Source organism: Argopecten irradians, chromosome 11, assembly GCF_041381155.1.
Source record: "Argopecten irradians isolate NY chromosome 11, Ai_NY, whole genome shotgun sequence".
NCBI classification, from domain to species: Eukaryota; Metazoa; Mollusca; class Bivalvia; order Pectinida; family Pectinidae; genus Argopecten; species Argopecten irradians.
Genome location: NC_091144.1, coordinates 24115355 through 24142227, shown reverse-complemented (window position 1 = coordinate 24142227; position 26873 = coordinate 24115355). Strand labels below are relative to the sequence as shown.

At 34.6% G+C, this 26873-nt stretch overlaps 1 protein-coding gene across 1 annotated transcript; it reads left to right on the top strand.

Moving 5' to 3' along the window:
• Positions 1-2776: 2776 nt before the first annotated feature.
• On the top strand, positions 2777-15844 carry LOC138335072 (homeobox protein EMX1-like). The gene is made up of 3 exons (XM_069283975.1): positions 2777-3663; positions 13593-13765; positions 15083-15844. The coding sequence occupies exons 1-3, from the start codon at positions 3099-3101 to the stop codon at positions 15293-15295; spliced, it is 951 nt and encodes a 316-aa protein (XP_069140076.1). The 5' UTR covers positions 2777-3098; the 3' UTR covers positions 15296-15844.
• The last annotated feature ends 11029 nt before the right edge of the window (positions 15845-26873 follow it).

Below are 26873 nucleotides of genomic sequence, written 5' to 3'. Positions count from 1 at the left end.
GATATTATGGTATTGTTAATTGATATGAAGTTTTATTGCTGGTGAGGCTATGAAGAAATGAAGACATTAATGGACTTCAAATGACGTTGATTTGGCGTTGAGAGTGTTGTGAAGATAAGTTGTTGATGAGAATGTGATGACACGTTCTTTTTGGTGAAAGTGATACGTCAACTCGAGGAAGCAAATGAAGTTTACATGGCGATGAACACGAGACTATAACGACAGTTGTCTTATTGGTTAGATAAGACTAGTTAAAAGTTTTACGATTTTCATGTTAAAAATTTGTATGCCATGGACATTAATAACGTTTATTGACTTTTTATGAATGCTTGAAAGATTATCAGGTGTATACATTGAATAGTAATTATAAGGTTTATAATAATTCGGTAGACTGGGTGAGAGAAATACCTTCCAAGGACGTTTCATTTACCGGTGGACAGCGAGACGAAACACTTTTTCTTACCCGTGCACGTAACTATTTACATGTGGTATATTATGTTTCACATCCAGTCTAACTCTTTAATGCTAATTCTCGCATTAATATGACATTGTGGTTAATACGTATATAACAGGCTTAAGTGATCTTAAACAGGATTGGTAAATACACGTAGAGCGGTCACTGATACGTAAGGAACAGTGCATCTGTGAATACTAACAGTTTCTTAGGAAATGAATATAGATGACTATGGATATGACTTTTGACATTTTACGATTACAATGTTTACGCCATATTGTTTATAGATTATATTGATATTTGTATTTCTTTTTCATGAAAAAACCATTGGCTGTGGAAGCTAACTGTTTAAGGTATTTTTCACATTTATTCTACTACAGTAGCCCTTCATTTCTTCATCGCTACATAACGTGTACTTGTCATGATATTGTATCGGTTGTTTTTCTCCGGGTACTCTAGATTGCTTCTCAACTGGATCTGACATACTCTGCGGTAAATCTAGATCGTACAGTTCAGTGAGTTTCTTTTACAGTATTTTAGGAGCATGGACACTATTGATTTTTCTTTTTAAAGTATATAAATGATATGCTAATGCATGCGTTGGTAAGAAATTTAAGGATTAACTTGAATAGATTTTTTATGTTATGGAGGTATAACACAAAAATCTGAGTGTACTCTAATAAACCGCGAAGCGGTTTTTGCGGTTTATGATGAGAGTACACTCAGAATTTTGTGTTATATCTCCATAACATAAAAAATCTATTCAAATTAATCCTTATAATTCAATTTACTAAAGATAATCTCTTCAATATCTAAAATTCATTTTGGGACTCTTTTGTCTATGAAATCATTACGCCGCCATCTTAGCCAATCAGAAGCAACGTTACAAACGGCGACGCTATTTTCCTTTATTGGCTGATAAAGTAAATTTGTAAGGCAATGAAAATGCTCGTTACAAGCAAAATTGAATTATTAACATTTATTTTCGAAATATGTTAGTAATACTTAATAATCTTTATTTTCATGTAGTTCGGTTGCTGAATCTATAGCGCATTAAGCCACATGGCGAGGCTCTTGATTCATAAAAAAACGAGGAAATTTGTCTATCTAAATCAAAAAAAATCATTAGAGATTCATCAACAAAAATAAACTTCAATGTTAACTTGATATATCTGCTTAATTGGAACTTTATAGATAAGTAAAAAGACGTGACATTTGATTAATATAGATATACATTAAGGAATTCTTTTTGCATTTCCCTTACCTTATATTATCATTAAAAACATTTATATGGATAGTTTACGCAAAAACAAAAGCCAACTCGTGTCGAGTTTAATTGTTCATTAACAAAATGGTAAAACCCCTTTTTATATCAAAGTACTAAAAGTAGCATATCCTAATTATGCAATTTTACACATTTGATTTTAAATTGAAAATATGTTGAAAAGTTTAATTATTTTGCTACGCCTAATGTTATTCCAAACGTAACGTCATTGTCCATATAAGGACAAAGAAGGTAAAATACATGTAAATGCAAAATTACTGCGAAGATAAACAGATAAATACATAAACGAAAAATAAATAAGGTCTTATTCCTAGCTTCCTTTTAGCAGTATTATTTCTACATTTAATCAATTGCGTACTTAATCACTATCAAAAGATACCACATTTCTTTTAAAAATGTAAGCGATTCCACATTACAATCATAATTGTCATTTTTGTCAGTTGTTTTAACGAACACTTAATCCCTTAGAAATATTGATATTTTGCTAATATTTTGCCAAGAAAGACGATACGAGATTCATTTACAAATTGTCTATATAATTTGTTTAGAAAGAACTCCTTTATTGTGATTAATAACCAACGACAAAATTTAACAGCGCTTGAGTAATGCAGTAGGAAACACAATATAGAAAAAGGAATTAGAGAAATTAATTTACATCAGAAAAACTCATTAATATTCATTTAAGTTTATTGACTAGTTAAGAGTGTGAGCCAATCACAGCGACCTGTCGGACAACAATTGATGAGGTCCTAAATGATGATATCGATTGAAACTGAGGCAGAGAAGCTACCACGTGCACGGTATAGCGTTTGCAGTTTGCTTTGGATAGTTACGCAAAATTAAAGTTGAATCGAGATCAACTGTTAAATAATACTGAATTACTATTTGAAAAATATCGAAAATATCACTGTTATAAAAACATTATACAGCTATATGAACTTGTTGAAGTATTTTGAATAATTTACATGTTATCAACTGAAACAAGAGAAATAAAGGCGGTCGTGTTTTCAGTGTTATAAATCAATAAACATGAACGCCTGGGAAGTACCGCCTACACGATGAAGGATGTTGATTGGCTGAGGAGTATACACAGGCGTGTTTTTTTATAAACAAATCCACGCCTATTTTAATGTACATACACGGGACGTTACAGCTGAATGGGAGTGGCTAATAAACCTACTACTCCAGAGTATACATGTGTGTGTGACTTGGTTCAGCGAACACGGCCGTATCACTAATACATCTGTCCACAGTTTCTGAGAGAGAGCCTTAATGTATAACGTGTGTTTGTGTCGTAAATATACATAACACAGACGAAAGCATCACATCATTGGAAAGTTTCCTTCTGTATACGGAACTATGTCGGCTGCAGTGGCTGGAGATCCGTGTCGGAAAAAATCCGTTGGATTCACAATAGATTCTATTATTGGTAAACAAACAGACAGGTGTGAAAATAACCGGACACTGTCCGGACGTCAAACTGACCGGTCCAAAGACAGAACTCAAGCCACAGTAGATGAGAAATCATCTCCAGGTTTCAGAGAAAAACAGGACAGTGTTTTCAGTTCCCGTACTAGACTGGAAGAGGATGTCCGGACGTCCGGAGATGGTGATCACAGTGGTAGAGACATATCCATACACCCTTATCACATAACGGACAAACACTTACATCACCCAAATATGGACAGTTTGAAACATCTACACGATGTTCTAGCTCAGACGTCCGGGGCCACGGGGACATACTTCCACCCCCGGATGTGTCGCCATCCCCTCTCCCCGCTCAACCTCCATTCCATGTATCCCGGAAGTCCACAAGGCGGACCTCTAAACCCCCTCGTCATCAACCCGGCCTCCCGGGACGTCCGAAGTCTACAGCCGTGGATGTCCGAACGTTACTCCAACTATTTTTACCCTAGGTACCCAGGTATGTACTGGTCATTAAATTCTACATTATTAACTAGGTAACGTAGTCAGTGTTCAAACTGAATGTATTCACTCTGTAATTTGATTTTCATTCTGTCATTAGATATTCATCATAGCATCGTGTTTTCATTGTGTCCTTGCATGGAATAAAAACAGGAGATACCGAGAGAGTGAGACCAAAGATATATTCACCTTATCCTAAGCTTGTACATTCATTCCGTTCCTAGATTTTCACCTTCCTTCTTTTTAAATATTCACTATTTTTTCTAAACATTCATCGTATCATTAAATGAATTCACTGTGCCTTAACGTATTTACTCGGTCTCCAATAATGTCCAGTATCTCCTAATGTTTTTATTCCGTCCTAAGGTACTCACGCTGTTTACAAGTCCAGTCCTAAATAGTCATGCTGTTTGTAGACATTAACACTATCCTAAGGTTTTACCCTATTCCTTAATTTTATAATAATCATGTTGTACTGACATTTTGTAGTCCTTCATTTGTGACACTAACTTTCCTTAAATATTCACTTTCACTTGAACTCTTTAAGATAAAATTCAACTCTCACCAAATCTTATTACGGTATTCATTATGTATAGATATTCTTTTTATTACATTTCTTTATACTGTAATTAATAATTATTCTAGTCCATACATCCATCTAAATGATATTTTATTTGTATAGAGTTACTTACAAACGTATCCAATACTTATATATGCGTTCATTACATGACCATAATTTTTCTCCTTTTGAGGGTAGGTATTCATTGTTACGCCATTTTTCTTTGTTCGAAAATGACGTTGTTTTTTCCAAAATATGATAGTATAATGTACGGTTACAGACGCATAACGTACATGCATATGCGTAACAATCAACACATATCAGCAAAAACGGATAGCTAAAAATGTATGAAAATGAAAAGGATATGTTCTATAACTATAAATTTTTACACTATGATTCGAAATATCCTTCTTATCAATATCACTAAGCCTAGAATCTTGATTAGATCTATACTTACATAGTTATACATTATCCTTGAATAATACCCTGTCCCAAGACAAATCTATCACCCTAATCTTACATATCACCACTTCCTAAGATTTTCATCCAAACCCTACGCTTTATATTTGATCCCAGTCTAGCCTTATACCAAATGTACTCCCATTTCCTAAACATTTTCTTCTCACTTAACGTATACTCTTATTATCTTCCTTAAAGATTCGCATTAATCATTCATATAATATTTAATGATTTCTTTTCTTCTTGCGGTAGTTCAAATCAAATGTTCATATTTTTCCTAGATTTCTATTCTCTAATCTTCGGATATCCGATTCGAATATTTTCATGCAATTCTATTCAATTCTGCTGTACCTGCATGGTATATGAATTCATTGAATTGATAATGTATATAACTGCCGAACTACTGTTATGTGTAAGTATTCACAATTCACCACACTACATTAGATCATTAGTCTAAATAATGAGTTTGAGTTTACTAATTGTGTATTGTTCATCTTAACAAAGTACATGTAAGATTGGCTCAATTTCAAGAGACAGATGTTGCTGTATAATACGACAATAATAATATTCTTGAACCACGAAAATGTAGCTGCGTGCATATTAGTTGTAACATTATAATAACTAATCGATGTTATTTAACTTGATTACATGTTGAGTTTAACAGCTCGTCTACCACGTGGTCAAGATAAATGTTAAATAAACAATAACTCATCGATTTCTAATTCATTCCAATTTGACAAATAGCTGTCTGTCAAAAAGTGGAATAAAATAAGTAAAATCATCACTTGATGTGCATTTTATACAATAAACCCGGATATTAATTTTCCAAACTGCAAAATAATTCTATTACATATTCATTTATTCAGTTATAAAAACCATTATACTAAGACTATTAAGTTTTTGTGATGATACAACTTATGACACGTATCAAAAGTCTTACGGATAAAACTAGTTATCATTGATTTAACTTCACACATGCTAGTTTATAATTGTATTGGCTAAATAAAAGCCACTAAATTATACAAATGTCATCTAATTAAGGCACATTTACTGTAATCAGTTTCACACCAGGATGTTTTGTCTGAGTTTCCACTGACCGTTATGCCTCTATAAGAGTCACAACGCAAATCACTAGTGGTGTTTGCCCAGATTTACTGTGGATCTGTGAAAATGTCACAACGATGGTAAAATAGTGACAGGCTAACCAAATGCAGACATATTTTTAAGATTAGATATTTTGTAAATTTCTGTGAGGCAATTTGCATTCATTTCATAATAATGATAATTATAATTCAGTTTATGAAAATATCACGTAGATGAATAAGTAATAATTTACATATTACATTATGGTTCTCTCAACTATGATTAATTTCTGGTCCAGTAACACCCACGATACATTAACATCAAAATGCGTACTTGAATCAGTTCAAAAATAAGATACACATACAGTGTAATCTACACAATCGGTAAAATTCTAAGTCAAAACACTGTGTAAGCATAACAGTTCCGGTTGCCACAGGGCCCTGTCTCACCAATCAACTTTCTGGTTACAAAATTGTTCTTCCGTTTACCCCAGAGGTCTGTATTATCACAGTTCTGCTTACCACAGAGGTTTGTTACATCATACATGTAGTTCCGATTATCATAGGGGTCTGTCTCATCGCAGTTCCGTTTACCACAGGGTTCTGTCTAATTATAGTTTTGATTTGTACACTTGTATGTCCAAAAGAAGCCACGGATTAAGTTATTTTTTTTTAAATTTAAACTTTTTAGCATTATATACAATGACAGATCATATTCCATTTTCTTTTAGCCTTAAAGTCAAAGACAGTCTCTTTGTGTGATTATAACTGATAAAGCCGGAAAGCTTAGATAAAGATCACTTGAATTTCCCAGGTACCTGCGACATGGTGGTCGAATGGTCGATTATTTTTCTCTCGGTACTCTGAGCTGGCTTGCGAATATTTTGCTAATTGTGCGTGATTATTTAAAACAGGACTTTAACTTTAAACAAATTAAATCAAACAGAACAAACCCATATCAACCTATATTCTGTTACAATCTATAGTGATCCCTACGACAACGTAGTGGTACAAGTCGAAGAGGATGTTCAGGTCTGTGTGATAGTGTAGTTGTATTAGCTGTAGAGGATGTTCAGGTCCCTGTGATAGTGTAGTTGTATTAGCTGTAGAGGATGTTCAGGTCCCTGTCTTGTATTAGTTAGCTGTAGAGGATGCTCAGGTCCCTGTGATAGCGTAGTTGTATTAGCTGTAGAGGATGTTCAGGTCCCTGTGATAGTGTAGTTGCATTAGCTGTAGAGGATGTTCAGGTCCTGTGATAGCGCAGTTGTATTAGCTGTAGAGGATGTTCAGGTCCCTGTGATAGGTTAGTGTATTATGTATTAGCTAAAGAGGATTTTTCAGGTCCATGTGATAGCGTAGTTGCATTAGCTGTAGGGGATGTTCGGATCCCTGTGATAGCTAGTTGTATAAGCTAAAGAGGAAGTTCAGGTCCCTGCGATAATGTAGTTTGTATTAACTGCATCATTATGTTCAGGTCCCTGTGATAGCGTAGTTGTTAAGCTATAGAGGATTCAGTCCCTGTAATGTAGATAGAGTAGTGTCCGTGTAGTATAGCTATAGAGGATGTCCATGTCCCTGTGATAGTGTAGTAGTATGAGCTGTAGGATGATGTTCAGGTCCCTGTGATAGTGTAGTTGTAAAAGCTATAAAGGATGTCCAGGTCCCTGTGATAGTGTAGTTGTAAAAGCTACAGTATAAAGGTTGTCCAGATCCCTGTGATAGCGTAGTGTATTAGCTGTAGATGATGTCCAGGTCCCTGTGATAGTGTAGTTGTATCAGCTGTTCATGATGTTCCGTCCCTGTGATAGCATAGTAGTTGTATTAGCTGTAGAGGATGTTCAGGTCCCTGTGATAGTGTAGTTGTATTAGCTGTAGAGGATGTTCAGGTCCCTGTGATAGCGTAGTTGTATTAGCTGTAGAGGATGTTCAGGTCCCTGTGATAGCGTAGTTGTATTAGATGAAGAAGATGTTCATGCCCGTATGATAGTGTAGTTGATTTAGTTGTAAATAATAGTCAGGTCCCTATGCTAGTGTAGTTGATGAAGATGTTCCGGTTCCCCAGGCCTGATACCTTCGACAAAGCATGGGTAGATTGGAATAACTTCGCCTCGACATACCTTGAAATTAATCTTTTTTTTTTAAATCCATGCCATATTGACACACTATCATTGACACAGTTTATATATCTATATATATTCTACGTGTTATTCCGTACTAGGGGACCTATCGATCTAATTACATGTAAGTATTTATTGAAGGTAATAAGTCTATTAATTAATACAAACCACATTCAGTCTTTATGAACAAGTTTACAAACTTCAAACCCTCATATACCACAAATATACCTGTATATGATTTATTGATCAGCATACAGGGAGTGGGACGACTGGTTCTCTGGTTGTCAGCAAATGTTAATAGGACGTTAAAATAATCAAACAAAGAAACAAAATATCCATATAAATCACATAACCTTCTGTATTATATGTACATGTATATACTAAGGTGTGTACATTTTTGCGTAGATCTCGAAATGCGTTTCACAATCTTATTAATTATTGTGCAAAATGATCTGATAATGTTGTCATTACAAGAGTAAAATCTGTTACCAGATATTAAGTATTATTAATGAAGGCTTCCTACCTTTTTTTAATTCTAAACTTAAAAAAAATATGTATGTTTCTCTTCTATCTCCGTGATAGATCATAGATATATAAGTTAAGTTGTAATATTAATTAATGAAATATTTCAACTTCCATGTCATCTACATCATTACATCTACATTAGATGTTTTTTAATGAAAATCAAAAGGTACAAAAGAACACATAGTTATGTGTATTAGATACCATAACTAATTAACAAAACTCAGTTGGTAAAGGAGCGTCGATAACATTACAATACATGTATACTATTCTGGAGGAACTAGAAAAAACAACATTCTTATACCAATTTTCCTGATAATCTTTTGTTTTAGAGAACTATAGAACTACTAATTTACCACCTATATCATGTCATTAGAAATACATGTCATTTTGTTTTTATGTCAATAAGAATATTATACATCTGTCATAATCGGTAAATAATTTTCAACAGTATGTGATCAAAGGTAGTCCGTTTGCTAGTTTATTCCAGATGCATATCGATTACCATTTTGTCACGGAAACAAACAGACCTTTCAATGTTTTCTATATTTTACATGTTAAATTAATATGCTACGTGAACTGATGGGCCATTGACCCAGGATTAGAGTTAGACTTCAAAATCGTGTACTGTACTACAGAGAAACTTATGTTTTAATGACGTCATTATGTACTTTATGCTGTACTCTACCTTATTTACTTTTGAAGTTAGTTTGGTATTCGGTCCACACGCATCCATCCGTTTGTATATCCACACTGTAACCACACATGGCAAATTGTGTCGTAATAATAAAAATCTATAAGTACAATTTCGGCGTCCAAATTTCGGATTTAATGGTAATTAATTCTTAATGTCACAAACTCTTTATGTACTTTTAGTAAAATATTTATAATCTTTGGTTATGTGCTATAATCTTTAAGCCAAATAACATACGTCATGATTTTGGATTTCATGTATTTGTAAACAGTTGTTTAACGCCGTAAATGAAATGCAGTACAGGTACATTGTACGTATATACTTAATATGCTAAAGTGCACATGGTTATTTATTGGTCAGTACACAATTAACATTTTAAAGTTTTGATCTTCGAAGATAAAATGAAAGTAAATGATGGTAATGGAAATAACTACAATGACATTATTGATAACCTTAACTATAGTGTTGCTCTTGAACTGCGTTTATAAAAGTTATGATATGATATTTTTTAGACAATGAATGCATACATTGTATATATAGTATTCAAGAAATAAATATCTGTTTTATGTACATTGTAGGAATAAGTTATTCTGCTTAACGTGTTTTTCTCTCTCTTCAAAATATGAAACAGATCACATTCTGCTATACCATATTTTTAGTAATTTATTTATTCTCATTTATCCGCCAAATGTTTTCACTGCATAATATCGGTTATTATTTGAATAAATAAGATTGATATAACAGAAAAATCCGGGTTTAACATAAAAAAGTATATAATTGGTCAAAATCACAAAATAAGTACATTGGGTTATACATTTCTGGATTAAAGCAATATTTATAAATCAATGTGATGATATTAATGTCTTTGTGAAGTATATTTTGAAGTTCGAACAAATCAATAGATCAATTAAAATATCGATTTGAGTTCGTGATCGGGTTACCCACAGTAAGGGAAGTAACTCTCTCTAAGTACGACTATATTGTATCAGATGGAAATTGATCGAAACTTTGGAAAATGTATAATAATATTTTGAAATATTTTTATCATTTGGTTAACGTGATCTTTTGTCGTATGACTGGTATACACTTTTGTCACGTGATTGGAATACAATTGTCACAAACAGCATTTTTCTCTTTATTTTCAATAATACCAAAGAAATGAATCTCTGCTTTCTTTCCCGTTTGAATTATGACTTTCTAGCGACGTAAAATGTATTAGTTTTAATGTAACTCTTAAATGTACAGAAAGTGACAAGATGCATGTGTTACAAAATACTAAAGACTAAATAGGAAACTTTAAAGATAAATTTTCTCAATATTTCTTTCTCTTAAAAGCTTATTTAGAAGTTCATGAAAATATGTGCCTTTCCTAATGTGCATTATGCAAGAGTGCTATTAGCGGGGGTCCACGAGACACGTTTAATCAGAACACATTACATTGTACGCAGAATAGTAAATATATCTCAAGTTTGCACCTGAAAAACATTTCCACATTCGTCGCAGTTTTCTCTTCGTTAGTGGCTAATCTACCTCCATTATACATGTTCCTGATAATCACGTTAGCAGTTAGAAGGTCGCAAAATCATTAATGGAAGATCTAATGAAAGTTAACTTACTAGCACCCTGGAGCACAGCCAATGTCGGTGCATCCACCCTGCCATGGTGTACACGAATGATCATCGTGTGGTCACCGTGTGGTCACCGTGTGGTCACCGCCTGTCCAGTGTGGTCCGTTTTACTGCCCAATCTAGCTGATACAAGTATTCGCAAGACTTACATAATGATACAAAATGTCGCTTAAAAAATAAAATAGAAAAGTCTTTCATAAAACTGATTATCAAAATGAAAGATTAATAATTTGCTATCAGCCTCCGAATAAATCGACATCAATCAAGATAAATATGTAAGATGAACTGTATATTCCAAGTCAACCATAGTAATTTTGCAAAATACAAAAGGCCTTAAATGTGAAACTGACCATATTTATACTTAAAAAAACTATATCTATTTTAAAACTATTAGTTCATGACCAGTACGGATCAACAACATTGATTAGAAGAAGAATTGGAGAATGTTCTGTCTACAGAAATAATTGTATCAGAAATTAATCTTTTTAAATTTTGGTTGTTCGATAAGCACATCGCTTGTACATGTACACACTGATAAAGCGCATGAAATCACAACTTACATGTAAGTAAAACTAAGCATGTAGTATACAGTACAATTATACAAAAGAAAATGAAGTAGTTTTTATTACACACTTACACCTGTTAAACCTAAAGTGCTTCTCTAAATGTGCAATTTCACGGTAATGACAAACGGTCTCCGACTGCGTATTTTATATTTTATGGAGGATTTTTTGATGAATTAATACGGATGAAAAATTCAGGCTTAGTGTCCATCTTCTAGAGAGGAAATTAATTAATCCTGATAATTTTGAGCCCCTTTCCTCAAGGGCGCGAAGATGCCAGTTGTTTCTGACTAATGGCGATGTTGTTCCGAAATGTACACAAAGCGTCCGCGTAATTAATATAAATGGCTTTACCACAGAAAACGGAAATGTGTTCTAGACTTTAATAATAATTATACAGCGTACATATATCAGCCAAATGAGGTTTTCTGTGCATATGTTAGGACAAGCTTCACGCCATTCCTAACTCATCTTACCAGTGTCATAGTACATATTCGTCAAGCACTTCAATTCGTATTTTTTATTCATTTTAACATTTTAAATGTCATGATACGAGAATGATGTGATATGCTCACTGAATACATATTACTTTCAAATAGAGACGATTAATTAAAAAAGGAGAGAAAAAAACCCAACTAATAATTCAAATCAATAAGTAAGATGTCACTGCATAAGTATTCATTAATGACGTCACTTTAATTGTGACGTCAGAAAATACTTAATTGATATATTCTACTGCTTCAATAATAAAGACTGCACAGTCCTAAATGATTCAGGAGATGTTTTGATGAATAGACTACAGTCTATGAGTCTATAAATTTATGTTTCCATTTCTATTTATCTGACGTCTAATTCGACACACATTCCCGTAATTTCATAATTGATAAACAGCTGATGATCATTTGTTAAACAAGGTAAAATACATTTAGTATTTATGTATATGTGATATAAAAACAACTACATATTTATCATATGCTAGGATATTTACATAAATCTTCATATAAATCAATCCCACATATGTACATGTATAAATATTCCATTTCACCGTCTTGGCGTCTCGCACAGATGTAGCCTAGGTGGTCAGTTCCAAAGTCCCCACAAAACTAATTACAACAATATCAATTAATTATGACAGTCGCTATCCAATGGTTAAGGCTCTAATTACCAAAGTTTTGTAATTCATTATGACAGCTCTTGTCTTACACTAAAACGATTTCGACCTAACAACACTGTCAACGAGGGGAGACAACTCCATTAATTACCTGAAATAATTTGACATGTCGGCGCGTTGATTACCTTGGTTTAGGCTATATATTACTCGCTAAATGCCCATTACGAGGTGTAAGATTGTCGCCCATCTATCAACTACAGTTGAATTTAACATGGCACACATTTACATTTTTTATTTTATTTGAGCGGCTGTGGGTGTTTTTCTTCTTGTATTTATTATATACAGTTGTACAATTTCTCTAACATAGTCCTTCGGACGTGTAGTGTGTTTTTATGCTAATTTTATCATGGACCAAGTCATGTCGTCCTGGGATCTGACAACTGGTGCCATGAGATATTTTAGACACAGAATTAGGCGAAATCTACATTTTGTGTAGTAAAATCTGCATGATTACTTGGTAACTGAATTCAAAAGTAGATAAAATTATTTTTCATAATTGCCAATAAAGTGACAGCGATTCCGTGAAATTAACACGATGGCGACAACAAGTGTCATTCTGTAACTTTGACACTTGTGACTACGCGACAAGAAAGAATAAAATGCATTTTCTCTAGTTAACAAAGATTTATAGGTGGTGTACGTAATATTCGTTGTATCCAATGTAAAACTTTACAGTAATGCTAATTTTATCAAGCTTTAGATTTAGATATACAATGTACTCTGCTTCCTAACTTTCTCATTGGCTAATACATTGTCATGAGGAGGGTGATATTTTGAAAAGCAATTTGATGTTTTTCTTTTTAGAAATATTCATTTGTAAAATACATATATACATATCAATGTTGAGAATCCTCTACTGGGCTTATCGTCACTTAGCCAAAAGAACTGAGTTCTTTAGGGCGGTGTCCTAAGACCATCGTTCTTGAATGCATATCCTTTTAAGATAAACATTATATCAAATATAGATGACCTTTGGTTAGATAAGTATAAACCCTGAAAAGGTTAATAACTGAAAAATAGTCATGATGTGCCCCGTGAGTATATTAGTTTCCATATACAAATACCAAATTGAAGAGAATCTATCGATACTGTCATGTATATGCATACTTAAGTTTTCTTTCCTTTTTTTCAGTCGCAGCATCTCCGGGATTCCTTTTTCAACCTTACAGAAAACCAAAAAGGATCCGGACGGCTTTTTCACCGGCACAGCTTCTACAATTAGAAAAGTCTTTTGAAAAAAGTCATTATGTGGTTGGCCAGGAAAGGAAAGACTTAGCTGGGGAACTCCAGCTAACAGAGACACAGGTATACAAAATCAGAGTTACCGCCCGTGATTATACTCGACCGTCATACTGTCCATTTGTAGAATACATGCATATGTATTATTTTCTTTAGAAATTTTACAAATATATCGACGCTGTTGGAATGCTATCAGTCGGAAAATAATCACGCAATTCAACAAAGCGGGTTATAATCATATAATTATAATTATATAAATTATCGGCGTAGTTGACCAAAATGGATACCATGGTCTTTATTAATAACATTCTTAGAAAGCGGATACATGTATATCTCTTCATTAGAGTGATTCAAATCAAACTTAATGTTATAGAGGGGAAATCCTCACGATGTACGATAACCGTTATGTTTTATGCCTCTGGAAGTCAACAAGCACGTGTATGATTTTGGAATCGTATTCCATTCCTTAGGCTAAGGTCAAGGTCCTGATCAGTGTCGTTGTAATTGACCTTTTGTGCATGTATCTTATAAAATATAAAGGCTATTATATTTATATTTTAGCCATAAACAGTTATTTCGCTGTCCTCTAAAGGCCTACAAAGTTTATCATTTTTGATTTAGTTACCGATATTATATCGTTTAAGTTATTAGCGTGAAAATAACTTTTTGTGGAGATATGGCGATATGATTAGAAAGATATATTGTAATTTTTGGTTGAATTAGTAAAATGGCCTTTTTAAACTAAGTTGTGATGAAATGTGAGAGAAAAAACCACAAAAGCCTTAATTACTGAAAACAAATGAGAATGGTCCATCATAAAAACGACGTATATCTATGATTAATTTTAGTCTATGGTTATAAAGCTCTTTTACAATAAAAGTACAAACGGGCTTGCCTAGCTGCGTTTTGAGACATGCTTATGTGTTAGAATTTGACTTTTATTGCTAATTAAAAATGATGCTCTCTTGTTAATTACACATATGAATATATTCACGCCTCGGAGTAGTTTATTTTGAAGTAAAATACAAATTTCGCTCTAAAACAGGTTCTTATGCATAATAATACAGCGTATTATGAACAAATGAAATCCGTAAAACATATTTATTAATGGATCTTGCACTTATGAAAAATGACGATGTCTAATGTAAAATATACTTTTTGGATAATTAATATTTAATGAAAAGAAAAGAAGAAAAATAAATTGGATTAGAGGATAAAAATGTACGAGAAATTTTGTTTGTTCATAAGTTACTTCCAACAAGTGTTTTAATAGCTTTGTCATTTCCACCCAAATCTGTATATAACAAAAAGGTCCGTATATACGTTATATATCAGAAACTTGTCTGCATTTTCTAAATATCTTAACCTCTTATATAATTCCAGGTGAAAGTTTGGTTTCAAAATAGACGAACGAAACACAAACGAACGAAAGCGGAGGAAGGGGACGGAAAAGACAGTGGAGAATTCGGCGGAAACGGAAATAGATGTTCTTCGCCGGAAATGAGTAGTGATATTAGTGACGATATGGACTTGGACGTTTCTGATGACGAAATACGCATGATGTCAGAACGTCATCATTTGGAAAGTTTCTCATAGACATAGTATGAAAGTTTCTCATAGACATAGTATGATTTTAAAGCTGTATTAAATTTTATTTATTTTATAGTTTAAGCATTCGGAACACTATCGATCGTATATGTACATATAGATGGTTTCGAATGGAGTGTGTTAGGTATTAACTTCTCTTGAAAACGAGAAATGGTTATGATCTTTTGGTTATCAAGTTTCTTACAAATATTTAAATATTGAATATAAGATAAGTTAATTATTATTATTGTTTTGGGGTTATAATTAACTCAAACGCATTCAGGATAGTGCTATGAATGAAAAAACTTCGATGTTTTAAAAAACATGAATGCTTAAAATGCATCTCGTGGTCTTCTTTCTTAGCAACGCATGCTTTATGTGTATATGAATGGAAACTTGGGGTTGAGAGGGTCAAATGGAAAGTGTAAAAATCCTAAAAATATTCCTACTTTTACATTTCATAGAACTGTTTAAACTGCATATCATTACAATGACAACGCAATTTTGTTCCGCCATTGCTTTTTGGAGAAAATTAATGGAATAAAGACTATAAAACAATTTGACACGTCCATTATTCAATTATTTTCAATTATTTTTTATGACATCATAGTAATGTTTTATTTATACTGTTAAACAACACAGACTATAACTAGATATCTATGGATCATGCATTAAGGATAATGACTCGATATTGGATGTCTGAATGGACAAAAACGGGATGCTTCATTTATCAAATGGCGGATTTCCACAATGGAAATCAGGCAATTATTCCAAATATCACTTGTCTAGTTAGCTAATTATGTTTGCATTTTTCTACGTTTAATCGTACACATTCGATTGTAAATACAGACCCCATATTATAGGCATTCATCGCACGGGACATCTAATCGCTGGTCGATACTGAATTTGAAATAAGGCGCTGTAATCCATTTCAGCATAGCGTGCAATATTGATGATATTTTTACGAGTTATGATAAAGGTAAATTAGGGCATTGATTGGTGCACAGGTGTTTAATAGATGGACCTGAACAGGTAGATAAAGGTATGAATGATCTCCGGAACTATACTCTAACTGTAGGGAGCAAATGACATTAATCATCATTCATCATCTGTTCAATGTTTGAAATATATTTTTGTTTCGGAAAAAATGAAAACCTTGAGATATTTGTAATGACTCGATTGAAAGCCCTTGATCGCTGTGAGAAATTTGTGTCTAAAAGACGAAGACCATGCAACAAAAGAGTATATAGATCTATGTACCCTAAGACTTATTCATATATGTATAAAGTCAAATACGCGAACGCATGCTGAAACAGTTACATGTAGGCCAAGGTTGAAAACAAAACCGGAAACCTAGACTAATTTACTCTCTTTTGCTGCTTATGAGAAGGAAATTGATTACGAATTATTTGACACAAGGATGTGTCTGTTGTGTACTTTATATCGATGTGTCCTTTCCTTCCCATTTTAGAAGTATACTTCTTTTCTTTTCTAATCGGCATTAGGTTGTTTAACGATAAGCTGAATAAGAAATTGTCGAGAATCTGATTCCGGAAGTACATATTTCTGTGCGTTCGATACTAAAATATCGTATTTAGCATTTCCGGTGATTTCTCATAGTGCAGCATAATACCAGCGGTCCTTGCGTTACGTGCTGACATAGTAATATAGATCATGTTAACTTGTGTATTAAAGTAATGAATGCTATAGTCTCGTTTGTCACTCTGCAGTGCAGCCCTTTATGAACAACAAAGCTGCGACAACACTATAAAGCCTTTCAAAACCGCAAGGTTCGGACAATTTTGTTTAAATTTTTATTTACATGAAAATTACTAAAAAGATATTACAAGATACGAATATTCATACCATAGTCCATATTAACTGTATCATGCTTACCTAATTACTGCGCGAAAGTTGACTATTTCATTGCGTCAGACCGCAAAACAGCGAAATACATATAAATGTGAAGTAAAAAGTGACATGTCCAAACCCCTGAAGACCAGCAAGAGCCGAGAAAGCGCTAGGGCGAAAAAAAAAACCAGATTTATAGTTGTGTTCTTTTTTATATATGTTAATATAGATTACGAAGGGAATCATACATTTGTTTGATGTTGTAACCTCATTTTAAGCCGCCGATATAAACTTTCTTTTGTTATTATTGTTTTCAAGAAACTTTAAATTTTTGTTTCGGAAAGTAGTGGGCTTATATTAACGTCCAGACAAAGCTGTAAGATAATGCAGAAATTATCCATTACATTCTCCTACATCAAGACAGTACGTTAACGCATCGCTTGAAATAAATATCAAATAACGTCAACTTCATTGTTTAAAAGACTCCATGTAGACATAAACCCATAAATAATTGTTCAGTAGACCGAAATATCCAACAAGACTAAACAATACGAAGTCATCAGAGTAAAATACGGTCATATGAAACATTTTCGCCAAGTCCCCCTGCATCCCTATCCTCATTTACAGGTCTTAATGTAATACAGAAACAACAATGGATCTCACCAAATTAGTTAACAATGGCACTAAATCAATAAAAGGGACACAACTCTTACATGTTTTATTAATAACATATCGGCAAATATAGCTGAAATCTGAGACCTTATCATAGATAGTTTGTTCATTGTGTTTTTGGGTTCGATTAAAGTTTTACCGGGAATGTACAACTTTAAAAAAACCAACCCAAATTCGCCATATTTCGTTCTATTCCGGTATCGGGTACGGAATCTGACGGAATGTAACGAGTAAGGAATTGCTATCAAATTACGATAGATTTTCAAAACTAGATCTGGGATGTGATAGCAATATAATTATCTTAATAACATATAAGTTATCATACATGTAATCCAAAATGTGACGTCATCCAAAATGTGATGTTTGGACGAAAACTTCTTTGTGGATTAATTGAAATAAAATGGACAGAATTGAGCGATATGAAGTGACAAAATACTCATACTAAATGTTCAACATTAAAAGAATAAATGTAATTAAAAAAACCCATTGAAACATCTAGGTAGTGATTTTTTCCCCTGACTATGAACTACTGACCACCGGCTATTTTTGACCCAGACTATCTCCAATTTAAGGACAGCTCTCTAACCCATCGTCCAAACCTGTTATCGACCCTAAAATATACCCACGACCAATGCTTCCCGGGATCCCTGAGTGCTTTTTTATTCCGTAAAAAACGGAGATAGATGGAAAGATCGGTATTTGCGTTGAGCAAACATTTAACGTTTATTATCGCTGCATTTGGGCATTTTTACGTGAACAAGCGTGATCCAGTTACGCATAAACCAGCAATACACATGGCGGCAGCTGAAGCATGCGACACCACAAATGGAGGCTGTTGGCCAATTATAACACATTAGTATTGCGATTCGATGCCCGATCTATAACCTGATACAAGCTAAATGGAATATCGGTCTGCTAGTCCTGGCGGTAATGCTACTGTCCGCCCAGCCACTGTACCTAATGCTAGACAAGTATGTTAAATTAGCCGGGCAATTCTATAACACACGATAATAACTTAAAATATCATATTACCTAGATATTGAACCGGCCATAGCGAGTCATTTAGACTCGCAAACTAATTAACCAGATACATAATGAATTGTTCTTTACTGATAAAAGCTCCGATAACATTATAATGTGAAAATTTTCAGGGCTTTTTATGTCATTAACGATATTTACGCTGATAGGAATGACATTCGCCTGGCCCTAATGTTACAGTCTCTCACCGCCATCGCATAATATTGTTACCCGCCTGTAACCCTAGATCATACCGCTCGATAAAGCAACAGTTTCCTCTCGTATCATTACCGACAATTAGTATACACTCACAGAACCAGTTAAAACCTTTAATTGATTTCCTTTAGCCTCGATAGATATGGTAATTTTACGCAGAAATTTACATGCAACACGAGTCTGAATTGCATAGATTTATTGAAAGAGATGAATAATTTACTTAAAATAGATTTTGAGATCGTTACGATTTTTTTTTTATTCCGTAGACTACTTTTTAAAATAGTCAATATCTGGTAATGAGGTCAACCTTTAATGATATCTAGGTTTACAGAATCAATTTCAACAAACTGATGTTTAAATGATGAACATCAGAATTTAGTAGATATATTTTATAACACTAATGTGGAACAGATACAGTAAGTAACAATACCCTCACGTAACAACAAAACAGTACATATCGCTTGCGTAGGAGACCTGAGTCTCACGTTGGACAGTTTCCAGATATACTGAAAATATACTGGTGACTATTTCTGGAAATTTCTACCACCAAACAAACTCCAGCACTTCCGTTGTGATGTTGGTTGATTGTTTTGGTATAGTGAAATAATATGTTTTTGAAAATACAGGTATACAATACCATTTTGTTTTTGAGAGCGGCATCACAAATGTACAGTCAAATGATGAAGGTTTTGCTTCCTTTGTTTCAAAAAGAACCCGAATGTTGTCCCAAACGAATTGTAGATAGTTATGCACAATTTATTTGCTCTTTACTGCATTAGACAGCCAAGAACAGATGATACTGTCGATAAAGCAGCAGGTTAATCTCTTCTTACAACTCCAACATATAAATGTTGTTTCAGTAAGATTGCACTATACCAACTTACTGTGGTCCTACTTGTAGAAATAAACATTACTGTCCCTAAAATGAAATTTTCGCATCAGCAGTCGCCAATTCAACTGTAACGACTATAGGATACGCATATGTATTTGGAGTTCTTGTTTATAAAATCAATTTTGAAATCTTTGTCAGTTATTCATCTTATTTCATTATCATTTTAACATTAATTTAAATAAATAAAAAAAAAAAACATTTTTTTTTGTTACAGTGTATTTATAAAAGCTTTGATATGAAGGTTTATTTTGATAAACTATTATACATATTGTGTGTGTCTCTACGCTCTTTACATCGCTGTAAATTGTGAAAACAAAATGCCAATTATGAAATTTTACACATTTATAAATATTGAGTTTCTATGGACTTGAGACTGAAGTTTTCTACACATTTTCACTTTAATTTCACTTCGAAATGTTGGAGATTAACAAAATGCATGTTTTCGAACAAGGAAACAGCCTCCCAAACGACGCTGAAAGCATAGTACATGTACCCAGCACAGGCCTATCCACAACGAGAGAGAGAGATAGAGAGGGAGGTGATCTATCCCGAGGTCAGTCTATCACAAGTACACCTGGCTCTCTACGGGGTTTAGTTGTCACCAAATTAGGGATATCCTAGTTACATATTAGATCCCTATTCTCCCGCTCAGCATGCACACCGTTCGCACGTGTTAGGCCCCATTGTAATGATAACAACACCAATTTGATCGAAATACACCAAGCTGTTCACAATTGCTTTAAGGTCTTCCTTCAACACAAAAATGGTGATACATAAGTTTTGAAGTACCACCCCTGGTTTCGGAGGGATGGCAGTTATTCTTGTACACACATAAAGCTAATTATATAAGTAATTGACTATATCTGTCTTCCCATTGAAGTTTGTGCAAATACATCTACTTATACACTATTAGTCAAAACTCCATTGATAACAGAAAAACATCGAAAATTCTGTATTTTCCTTCATAGCATTAAGCATATCTAATTTTTACTATTTTAATTTGGTATTTAAATTGCAATCTCGAGAAGGCGAAACACTACATACAACATTCTTTGTCTACGAGCGGTATTTAGTGACATCATACTTGTTAAAGGGGCATAACTCTTGTTTGCTTGTAAATATTGACATAAGACACTTTGTCTTTTGTTTGCACACTCGCCACTGTTCATATACGACGACCAATCGTTGGGATGGCAAATCGACAGTGTATCAGATTTAAACATTATATGACACGTAGATTTAGAGTTTAATACACACGTGGTCATTGATTATTACATCATAATATTCAACGATTAGCACATTGTATAGTATTTTGTCTCTAAATCTTTCGTTTATATCATGAAGTAAAATATTATGCAAGTTAAGATAGAGTGAATTCTCGGGGCAATAAAGCGGGTCATACCACAATCCATACAACCACGGACTGTCACAAAATACATTTTAGAATGCCAGATCACGTTTTCGGGCGAGAGTTATAGGCCACGTGGTGAAGTTAATCATCATTTACTTTTATCGGCGTTTTAATTTCAGCAATAGTTCATGATTAAACATTATTTTGTGGAGATGGGACAAAGTAGTTATCACAATGGGGCTGTAAACAGTCAATTACTTAACACTAAACAGCCTCCTGATCGGGGCTGTCGCGGGGAGGGACCGCGCTGTCAGTTGTACCGTAGATGTCGTCTTGTACAGGACAGAACCATTGTGTTTTCGGTAAGCCTAAGAAGAATAGCTAACAATCCTTGAATTATACCTGTGAAATTTCCCTTATACGACGCTAGCGGATTTGGTGAGCTGCCATGCAAGTATGGGGTTAAAATGTACTTGCTGTCCTATTGCAGAATTTTAAAGGCGATTAAAATTTGTCTCTTGATACCCCCTCACTTTTGGCTGTTGAATTAAGTGTTCGCTCTTTTGAGGATGGCACTGCGTTCTGTGCCCTAGGCGGTCAAGAGGTAGCACCTGTCCCTGCTTAGCACTTAGCATAACGGGAGTGGGACGACTGGCTTGCCAGTAAAATCTGACAGGGTGGGATGTTGGTTATAACATTTTATAGTAATGTCTCACTGCAGTATGTGACTATACAAAGACATCGAACAACACACTCCAATTGAATATGTTTAGGTAACATAAATGTAAGTCTTCTGGGAGGCCGAGTCATTGTAAATCAGAATCAGGCAGACATTTTCCGTGCTCAATCAAATCCAGGGAATCTTAAAACGTCATTGTGTATGTACGAGGCCCGAGTTACATCAAATGTATTCGAGCTTGTGCAATTCAATATTGCGCTTACAGATGCCAAATTATTTTCTATCCTATTTTATTTTGAATGTCAATAATGGAAAAGAGAAACAAAAAAGGATTTTGTTTGTTTGATCAATAAACGTCCTATTAACAGCTATGGTAATGTAAGGACGGCCCCCCATGTATGCAGTGTGTTGCGTGTATGTTGTGCGAGGTGTGTGTTTGTGGAGACTGCGATATATTTATGTTGTGTGTCATCTTGTATAGTGGAACTGTTGCCCTTTTTATAGTACTATATCACTGAAGCATGCCGCTGAAGACACCAAGCAACACATCCCACCCGGTCACATTATACTGACTACGGGCAAACCAGTAGTCCCACTCCCATTATATGCTGAGCGCTAAGCAGGAACTGGAACTACCACTTTTATAGACTTTGGTGTGTCTCGGCCAGGGGACAGAACCCAGAGCCTTCCTCTCAGGGGCGAGTGCTCAACCAAAGGCCAAAAGTGAGGTAGTGTGAAGGAGACGTTAGGAAGGAAAAAGTAATTTAGGAAGAAAGAAAAGAAAAGATCCTACATTCAGTCGCCTTTTACGATCATTCAATAGGTGCAAACAAAAGTAAAACAAAACCACAATAGAGGAGACAACAAATTTCGTGACCATCATGCAGAGAATACGTTTTAAGCATGACTTATGTTATTGCTCCTGTAACTTTTACGGTAAATTTTCAGAACGAAATGATTATCAATTTCTAACATTAGCAATAAATGATCTCCCAATGTTGTTGTTCGGGAAAGGTTTTGATATCCCCCCTCCAGACCCCCAGACTATAGAAACATGTGAGGCTGTGTACTCCCTCTCGTTTTTCACGTGGGGTAATCGGTGCTCTGATAAACTGTTCATCAGCTAGAAGAACATGGAATCCAGATGTACCAGAATTTCCTTATTTGGCACTAATTCCTGCCAGAAATCGACAGCCGGTTGGCTTAGTCGTATCCCGACCACCAAACACCCAAGGATTTTCTCATTATTATAGGAAATTGATTGTCTCACATTATTTGCCAACATATCATGCTAATTTCATTTCACATTGATTTTATCATTTACACCAAGTGCTATTCGCTTTATTTTTCAGTGTTTGACCTCACTGTCGTGGGTACTGGCTATAGAAAATTTATCGTCTTCAATTTCTATTGGTATACCTTAGTTTGTTATTATTTCTAATATGACATCATTTGTTGTATATTAATTTAAATCTTTTGGTTTTCTTGTTTGAAATAGAAAGATCGAATAAGTAAGAAAACAAAACTACATGTGTATTTCAATTTCTGGTACGTTCTCATTTACAAATTAACTATAAAAGGAATTGTTGTGAATTGTCCATAGTTATCATTTCAGAAGACCTGCATGACGTTATAATAACTTTAATTGACAGCATATCTGACATACAGGCGACTAAATCTGGAATGTTATATTTTTCTTTCTGTATGAGATGTGTGGTGCGTGTTTTTGGAGACTACGGTATATTCGTGTTGTGCGGCAGTGCCTACTTGTATAGTGGAACGCTTGCCCATTTCGTAGTGCTGTATCACTGAAACATGCCACCGGAAACACGAAACAACACACTCTACTCGGTCACACTATATTGACAACGGGCGAATCAGTCGTTCCACTCCCGGTATGCGGAGCGCTAAGCAGGAACAGAAACGACCTCTTTTATAAAAGTGTGTATCGGCCAGGGGAAAGAACTCATAGCCATTCTCACAGGGCCAAAAGTGGTGTGGTTAGTAAAGTTAGGACGAAAGAAAGGATAAGATCCTAAATTTAGTCGCCTCTTACTATCTTGCAATAGAGGCAGCAGGTACAATTCTTACGCTCTTAATTCTGAAGATGCTTGATTACTTATGGTGTCAGTCCAATGTTCAAGCATGTAGAACGAATATACGTAAACGGCCTACTATACCTTTCGGTATCTAAAGACGCACCATTATCTTTCTAAAAGTCTTTTGGACTACACTATTGCAGCTATGAATCATGATGCCAAAAACAACATGCGAGACTGTATCCAAAGCGTTGGACAAAAAGTTATTGAAACTTTCATAGATTCTAGTATGTAACATACTAAAATTTAAGACGGTGTCAATTTCTTACTGTTTCAGTCATGTCATGTAACCAGTTTTAAGATAGAGCGGTAGTTCATCATAAAGGCGACTATTTCAGTATCCGTTCTTTATACAGTTGGCGTTTTTCTCTTTTATATCGCTTCACTTTCAGTCTTACTTTTAGTATTTAATCCTTTAAGAAAGTGATTAAATGCAGCTGTACGATAGTTTTGTCTCGAGTCAATAATGAAAACATTTCAGACATTCAACAGTTTATACTAATATGACTTAATTGGTGGCATTGAAAAATCAACGAAATTATCAATTAAAACAATTAGCATCTGGTCACGGTAAATGGTTAACTTGTCGCCCCAATCCCTTGATTGCAAACGTTGGTTGGTTGGTGGATAGGGCTTAGCGTCCTTTTAACAGCAATGGTCAAAGGTAGCTTAACATTGTCATGCATGGACTATATGCCAGGGGACCCTGAACATTCGTCACAGGTATACTGCGCACTCAACTTGAGGCCAAATAGAGGGGGAGAAAAGGGAAGAAATTTTAGGAAGAATAGAAATGAAAACATCCCAAATTTAGTCGTCCTTTACCAGAATGGGACTAGATGCCATTCTAAAATCTACTTTTGCAATGAAAGACGAACCAGATTTCAGCGACTGAAGAAACCCGGAAATAACCTTATTAAAATGGAGCCTCTAACTGCTCTACTAAGCTGTTGATTTTTTTGGTTGATTAACTTCCTCATACCAGCCATGGTCAAGATGTTGAACTCGTGACTAAAAGATGGAGGGCACGCTATAGAAGAAAGTGTAAGAAATGAGCCATTCGAATTCCATTGTGAGAATACAGCTATGGACACTGGTCTGGTTTTGTACCTCAGTATGTATAATTGGGGATGTTTCATAAATCAAACAAAATGTCCACATCCCATATCTAACAGGTTATATAATATTGACAACGACCAACTATCTTAGCTTATTGCTAAACGATAAACCTAATTAGAAACTATTATTCTTTTAGACGTTGATGTGTTTTAGCTATAGGATAGAACCACGATCCGTAGTTCAATCAGGAGCGCAACTAAAAGCCAAGAGGAGTCATCGTTTGCCAACGGGAGAACTTTGTAAAGCGTGTTTTCGAAAGAAAAGTTCTACGTACCTTTAGTCCCCTTTGCCGGTGGAAAATACAATTTTATCGCCTCACCTGCTATCGCTTGAAGAATATATAGGGTGCATGTTTTATAGATGTACAATAATATAATAATTTTTCTTAAAGTGTAAATGATTGCTTTTTACCATAATTTCATTTGTTGGTAGCAGAATAATTTTCGCTTGATTTATGAAATATAACAAATATTTCGTTACAATTTTGCTCACTGTCAACACCAAATTACCCCATGGTTAAAATGTCATTTTTGGGCGTGGTAGTTAAATATGATTAAAAAAATCCAGGCGGTCATACCGCCCGTCACACATAGCATCCCCTGGTGGGGACCCGTTCTATACCAGATAGTTATTTATGGGAATTTCTGCACCTAGACACGGTAATGTAAGATCTGATATTTTATCAGGTTTCCTATAAGGTCGTTGGTCATGCCCTTGTTCGTGAATTAAGACTAATTTATTAGGCGACAATGAATTGTAACAAAATTGAAACTGATCGTACACTTAATAAAATATATACACTCGTATATCTATTACCATTAAAGTCTGAAATGTTAACTTTTCTTTGTGGAGTTTCAGAAATTAATCTCTCTCGCCACGCCATTTAGGTAGTAAATTACCCCATTACAACAATGCGGTCTATGCATTTCTCATGGGATGAGGTCAACTATCTATGAACCCAACTATCACGTACTCCCCATGCATTGATTGGTCTCGGTTTGCCGTGTCAAGTAAATGAGACGTCTATGTGTTGTCCGAAAATATTTTGTTTCATTTTTAGTATTGACATGCATGCCCCATTAATTTTGAAACAGATTGTTTAAGAAAAACTGGTTATTTAGCAATAGGGGGTGATAGCTAGGCATAAATGGGCGTTTTAACACAAAATTCCCTACCTGTCTTTAGTTCTATATCACCTGTGTACTTTCCCACAGGTTAAGATACCTGATGCGGTTTTTTGTATTTGTAATGCGACTTAAAATGCATGTGTGAATATGCACTGCCACTAACTTTGCAGACATTGCTGATTTGTTAGCAAACCATGTACATATTAATGCTTGTAACAAAAGCTCACTGAAGTTGCATTACTAATAAAAGGATAATGTACTTTGTGTTCTAAATTAAATGCCTTTCGTCGATCCATATAAATATTTATATTTTTAAGTAATGGTTAGAAATTTAAGGCACCAAACCTAGCCAGGGTCATATAAGGACTTACACCAGATTTCTTGGTGGTGGTGGCACTGCAGATAGGGCGTTATAAATGTACCTGCTCCTTTATTGCATGATAGTAAAAGGAAGAATCTACCGATCAGCGGTCAGTACCTTAGAACTGTTCCACATGAGATTCGAATCCAAAAGCGGAGGCCTTGTGGTAATATGGCAGGACATATTAATCACTGGGCGACCGC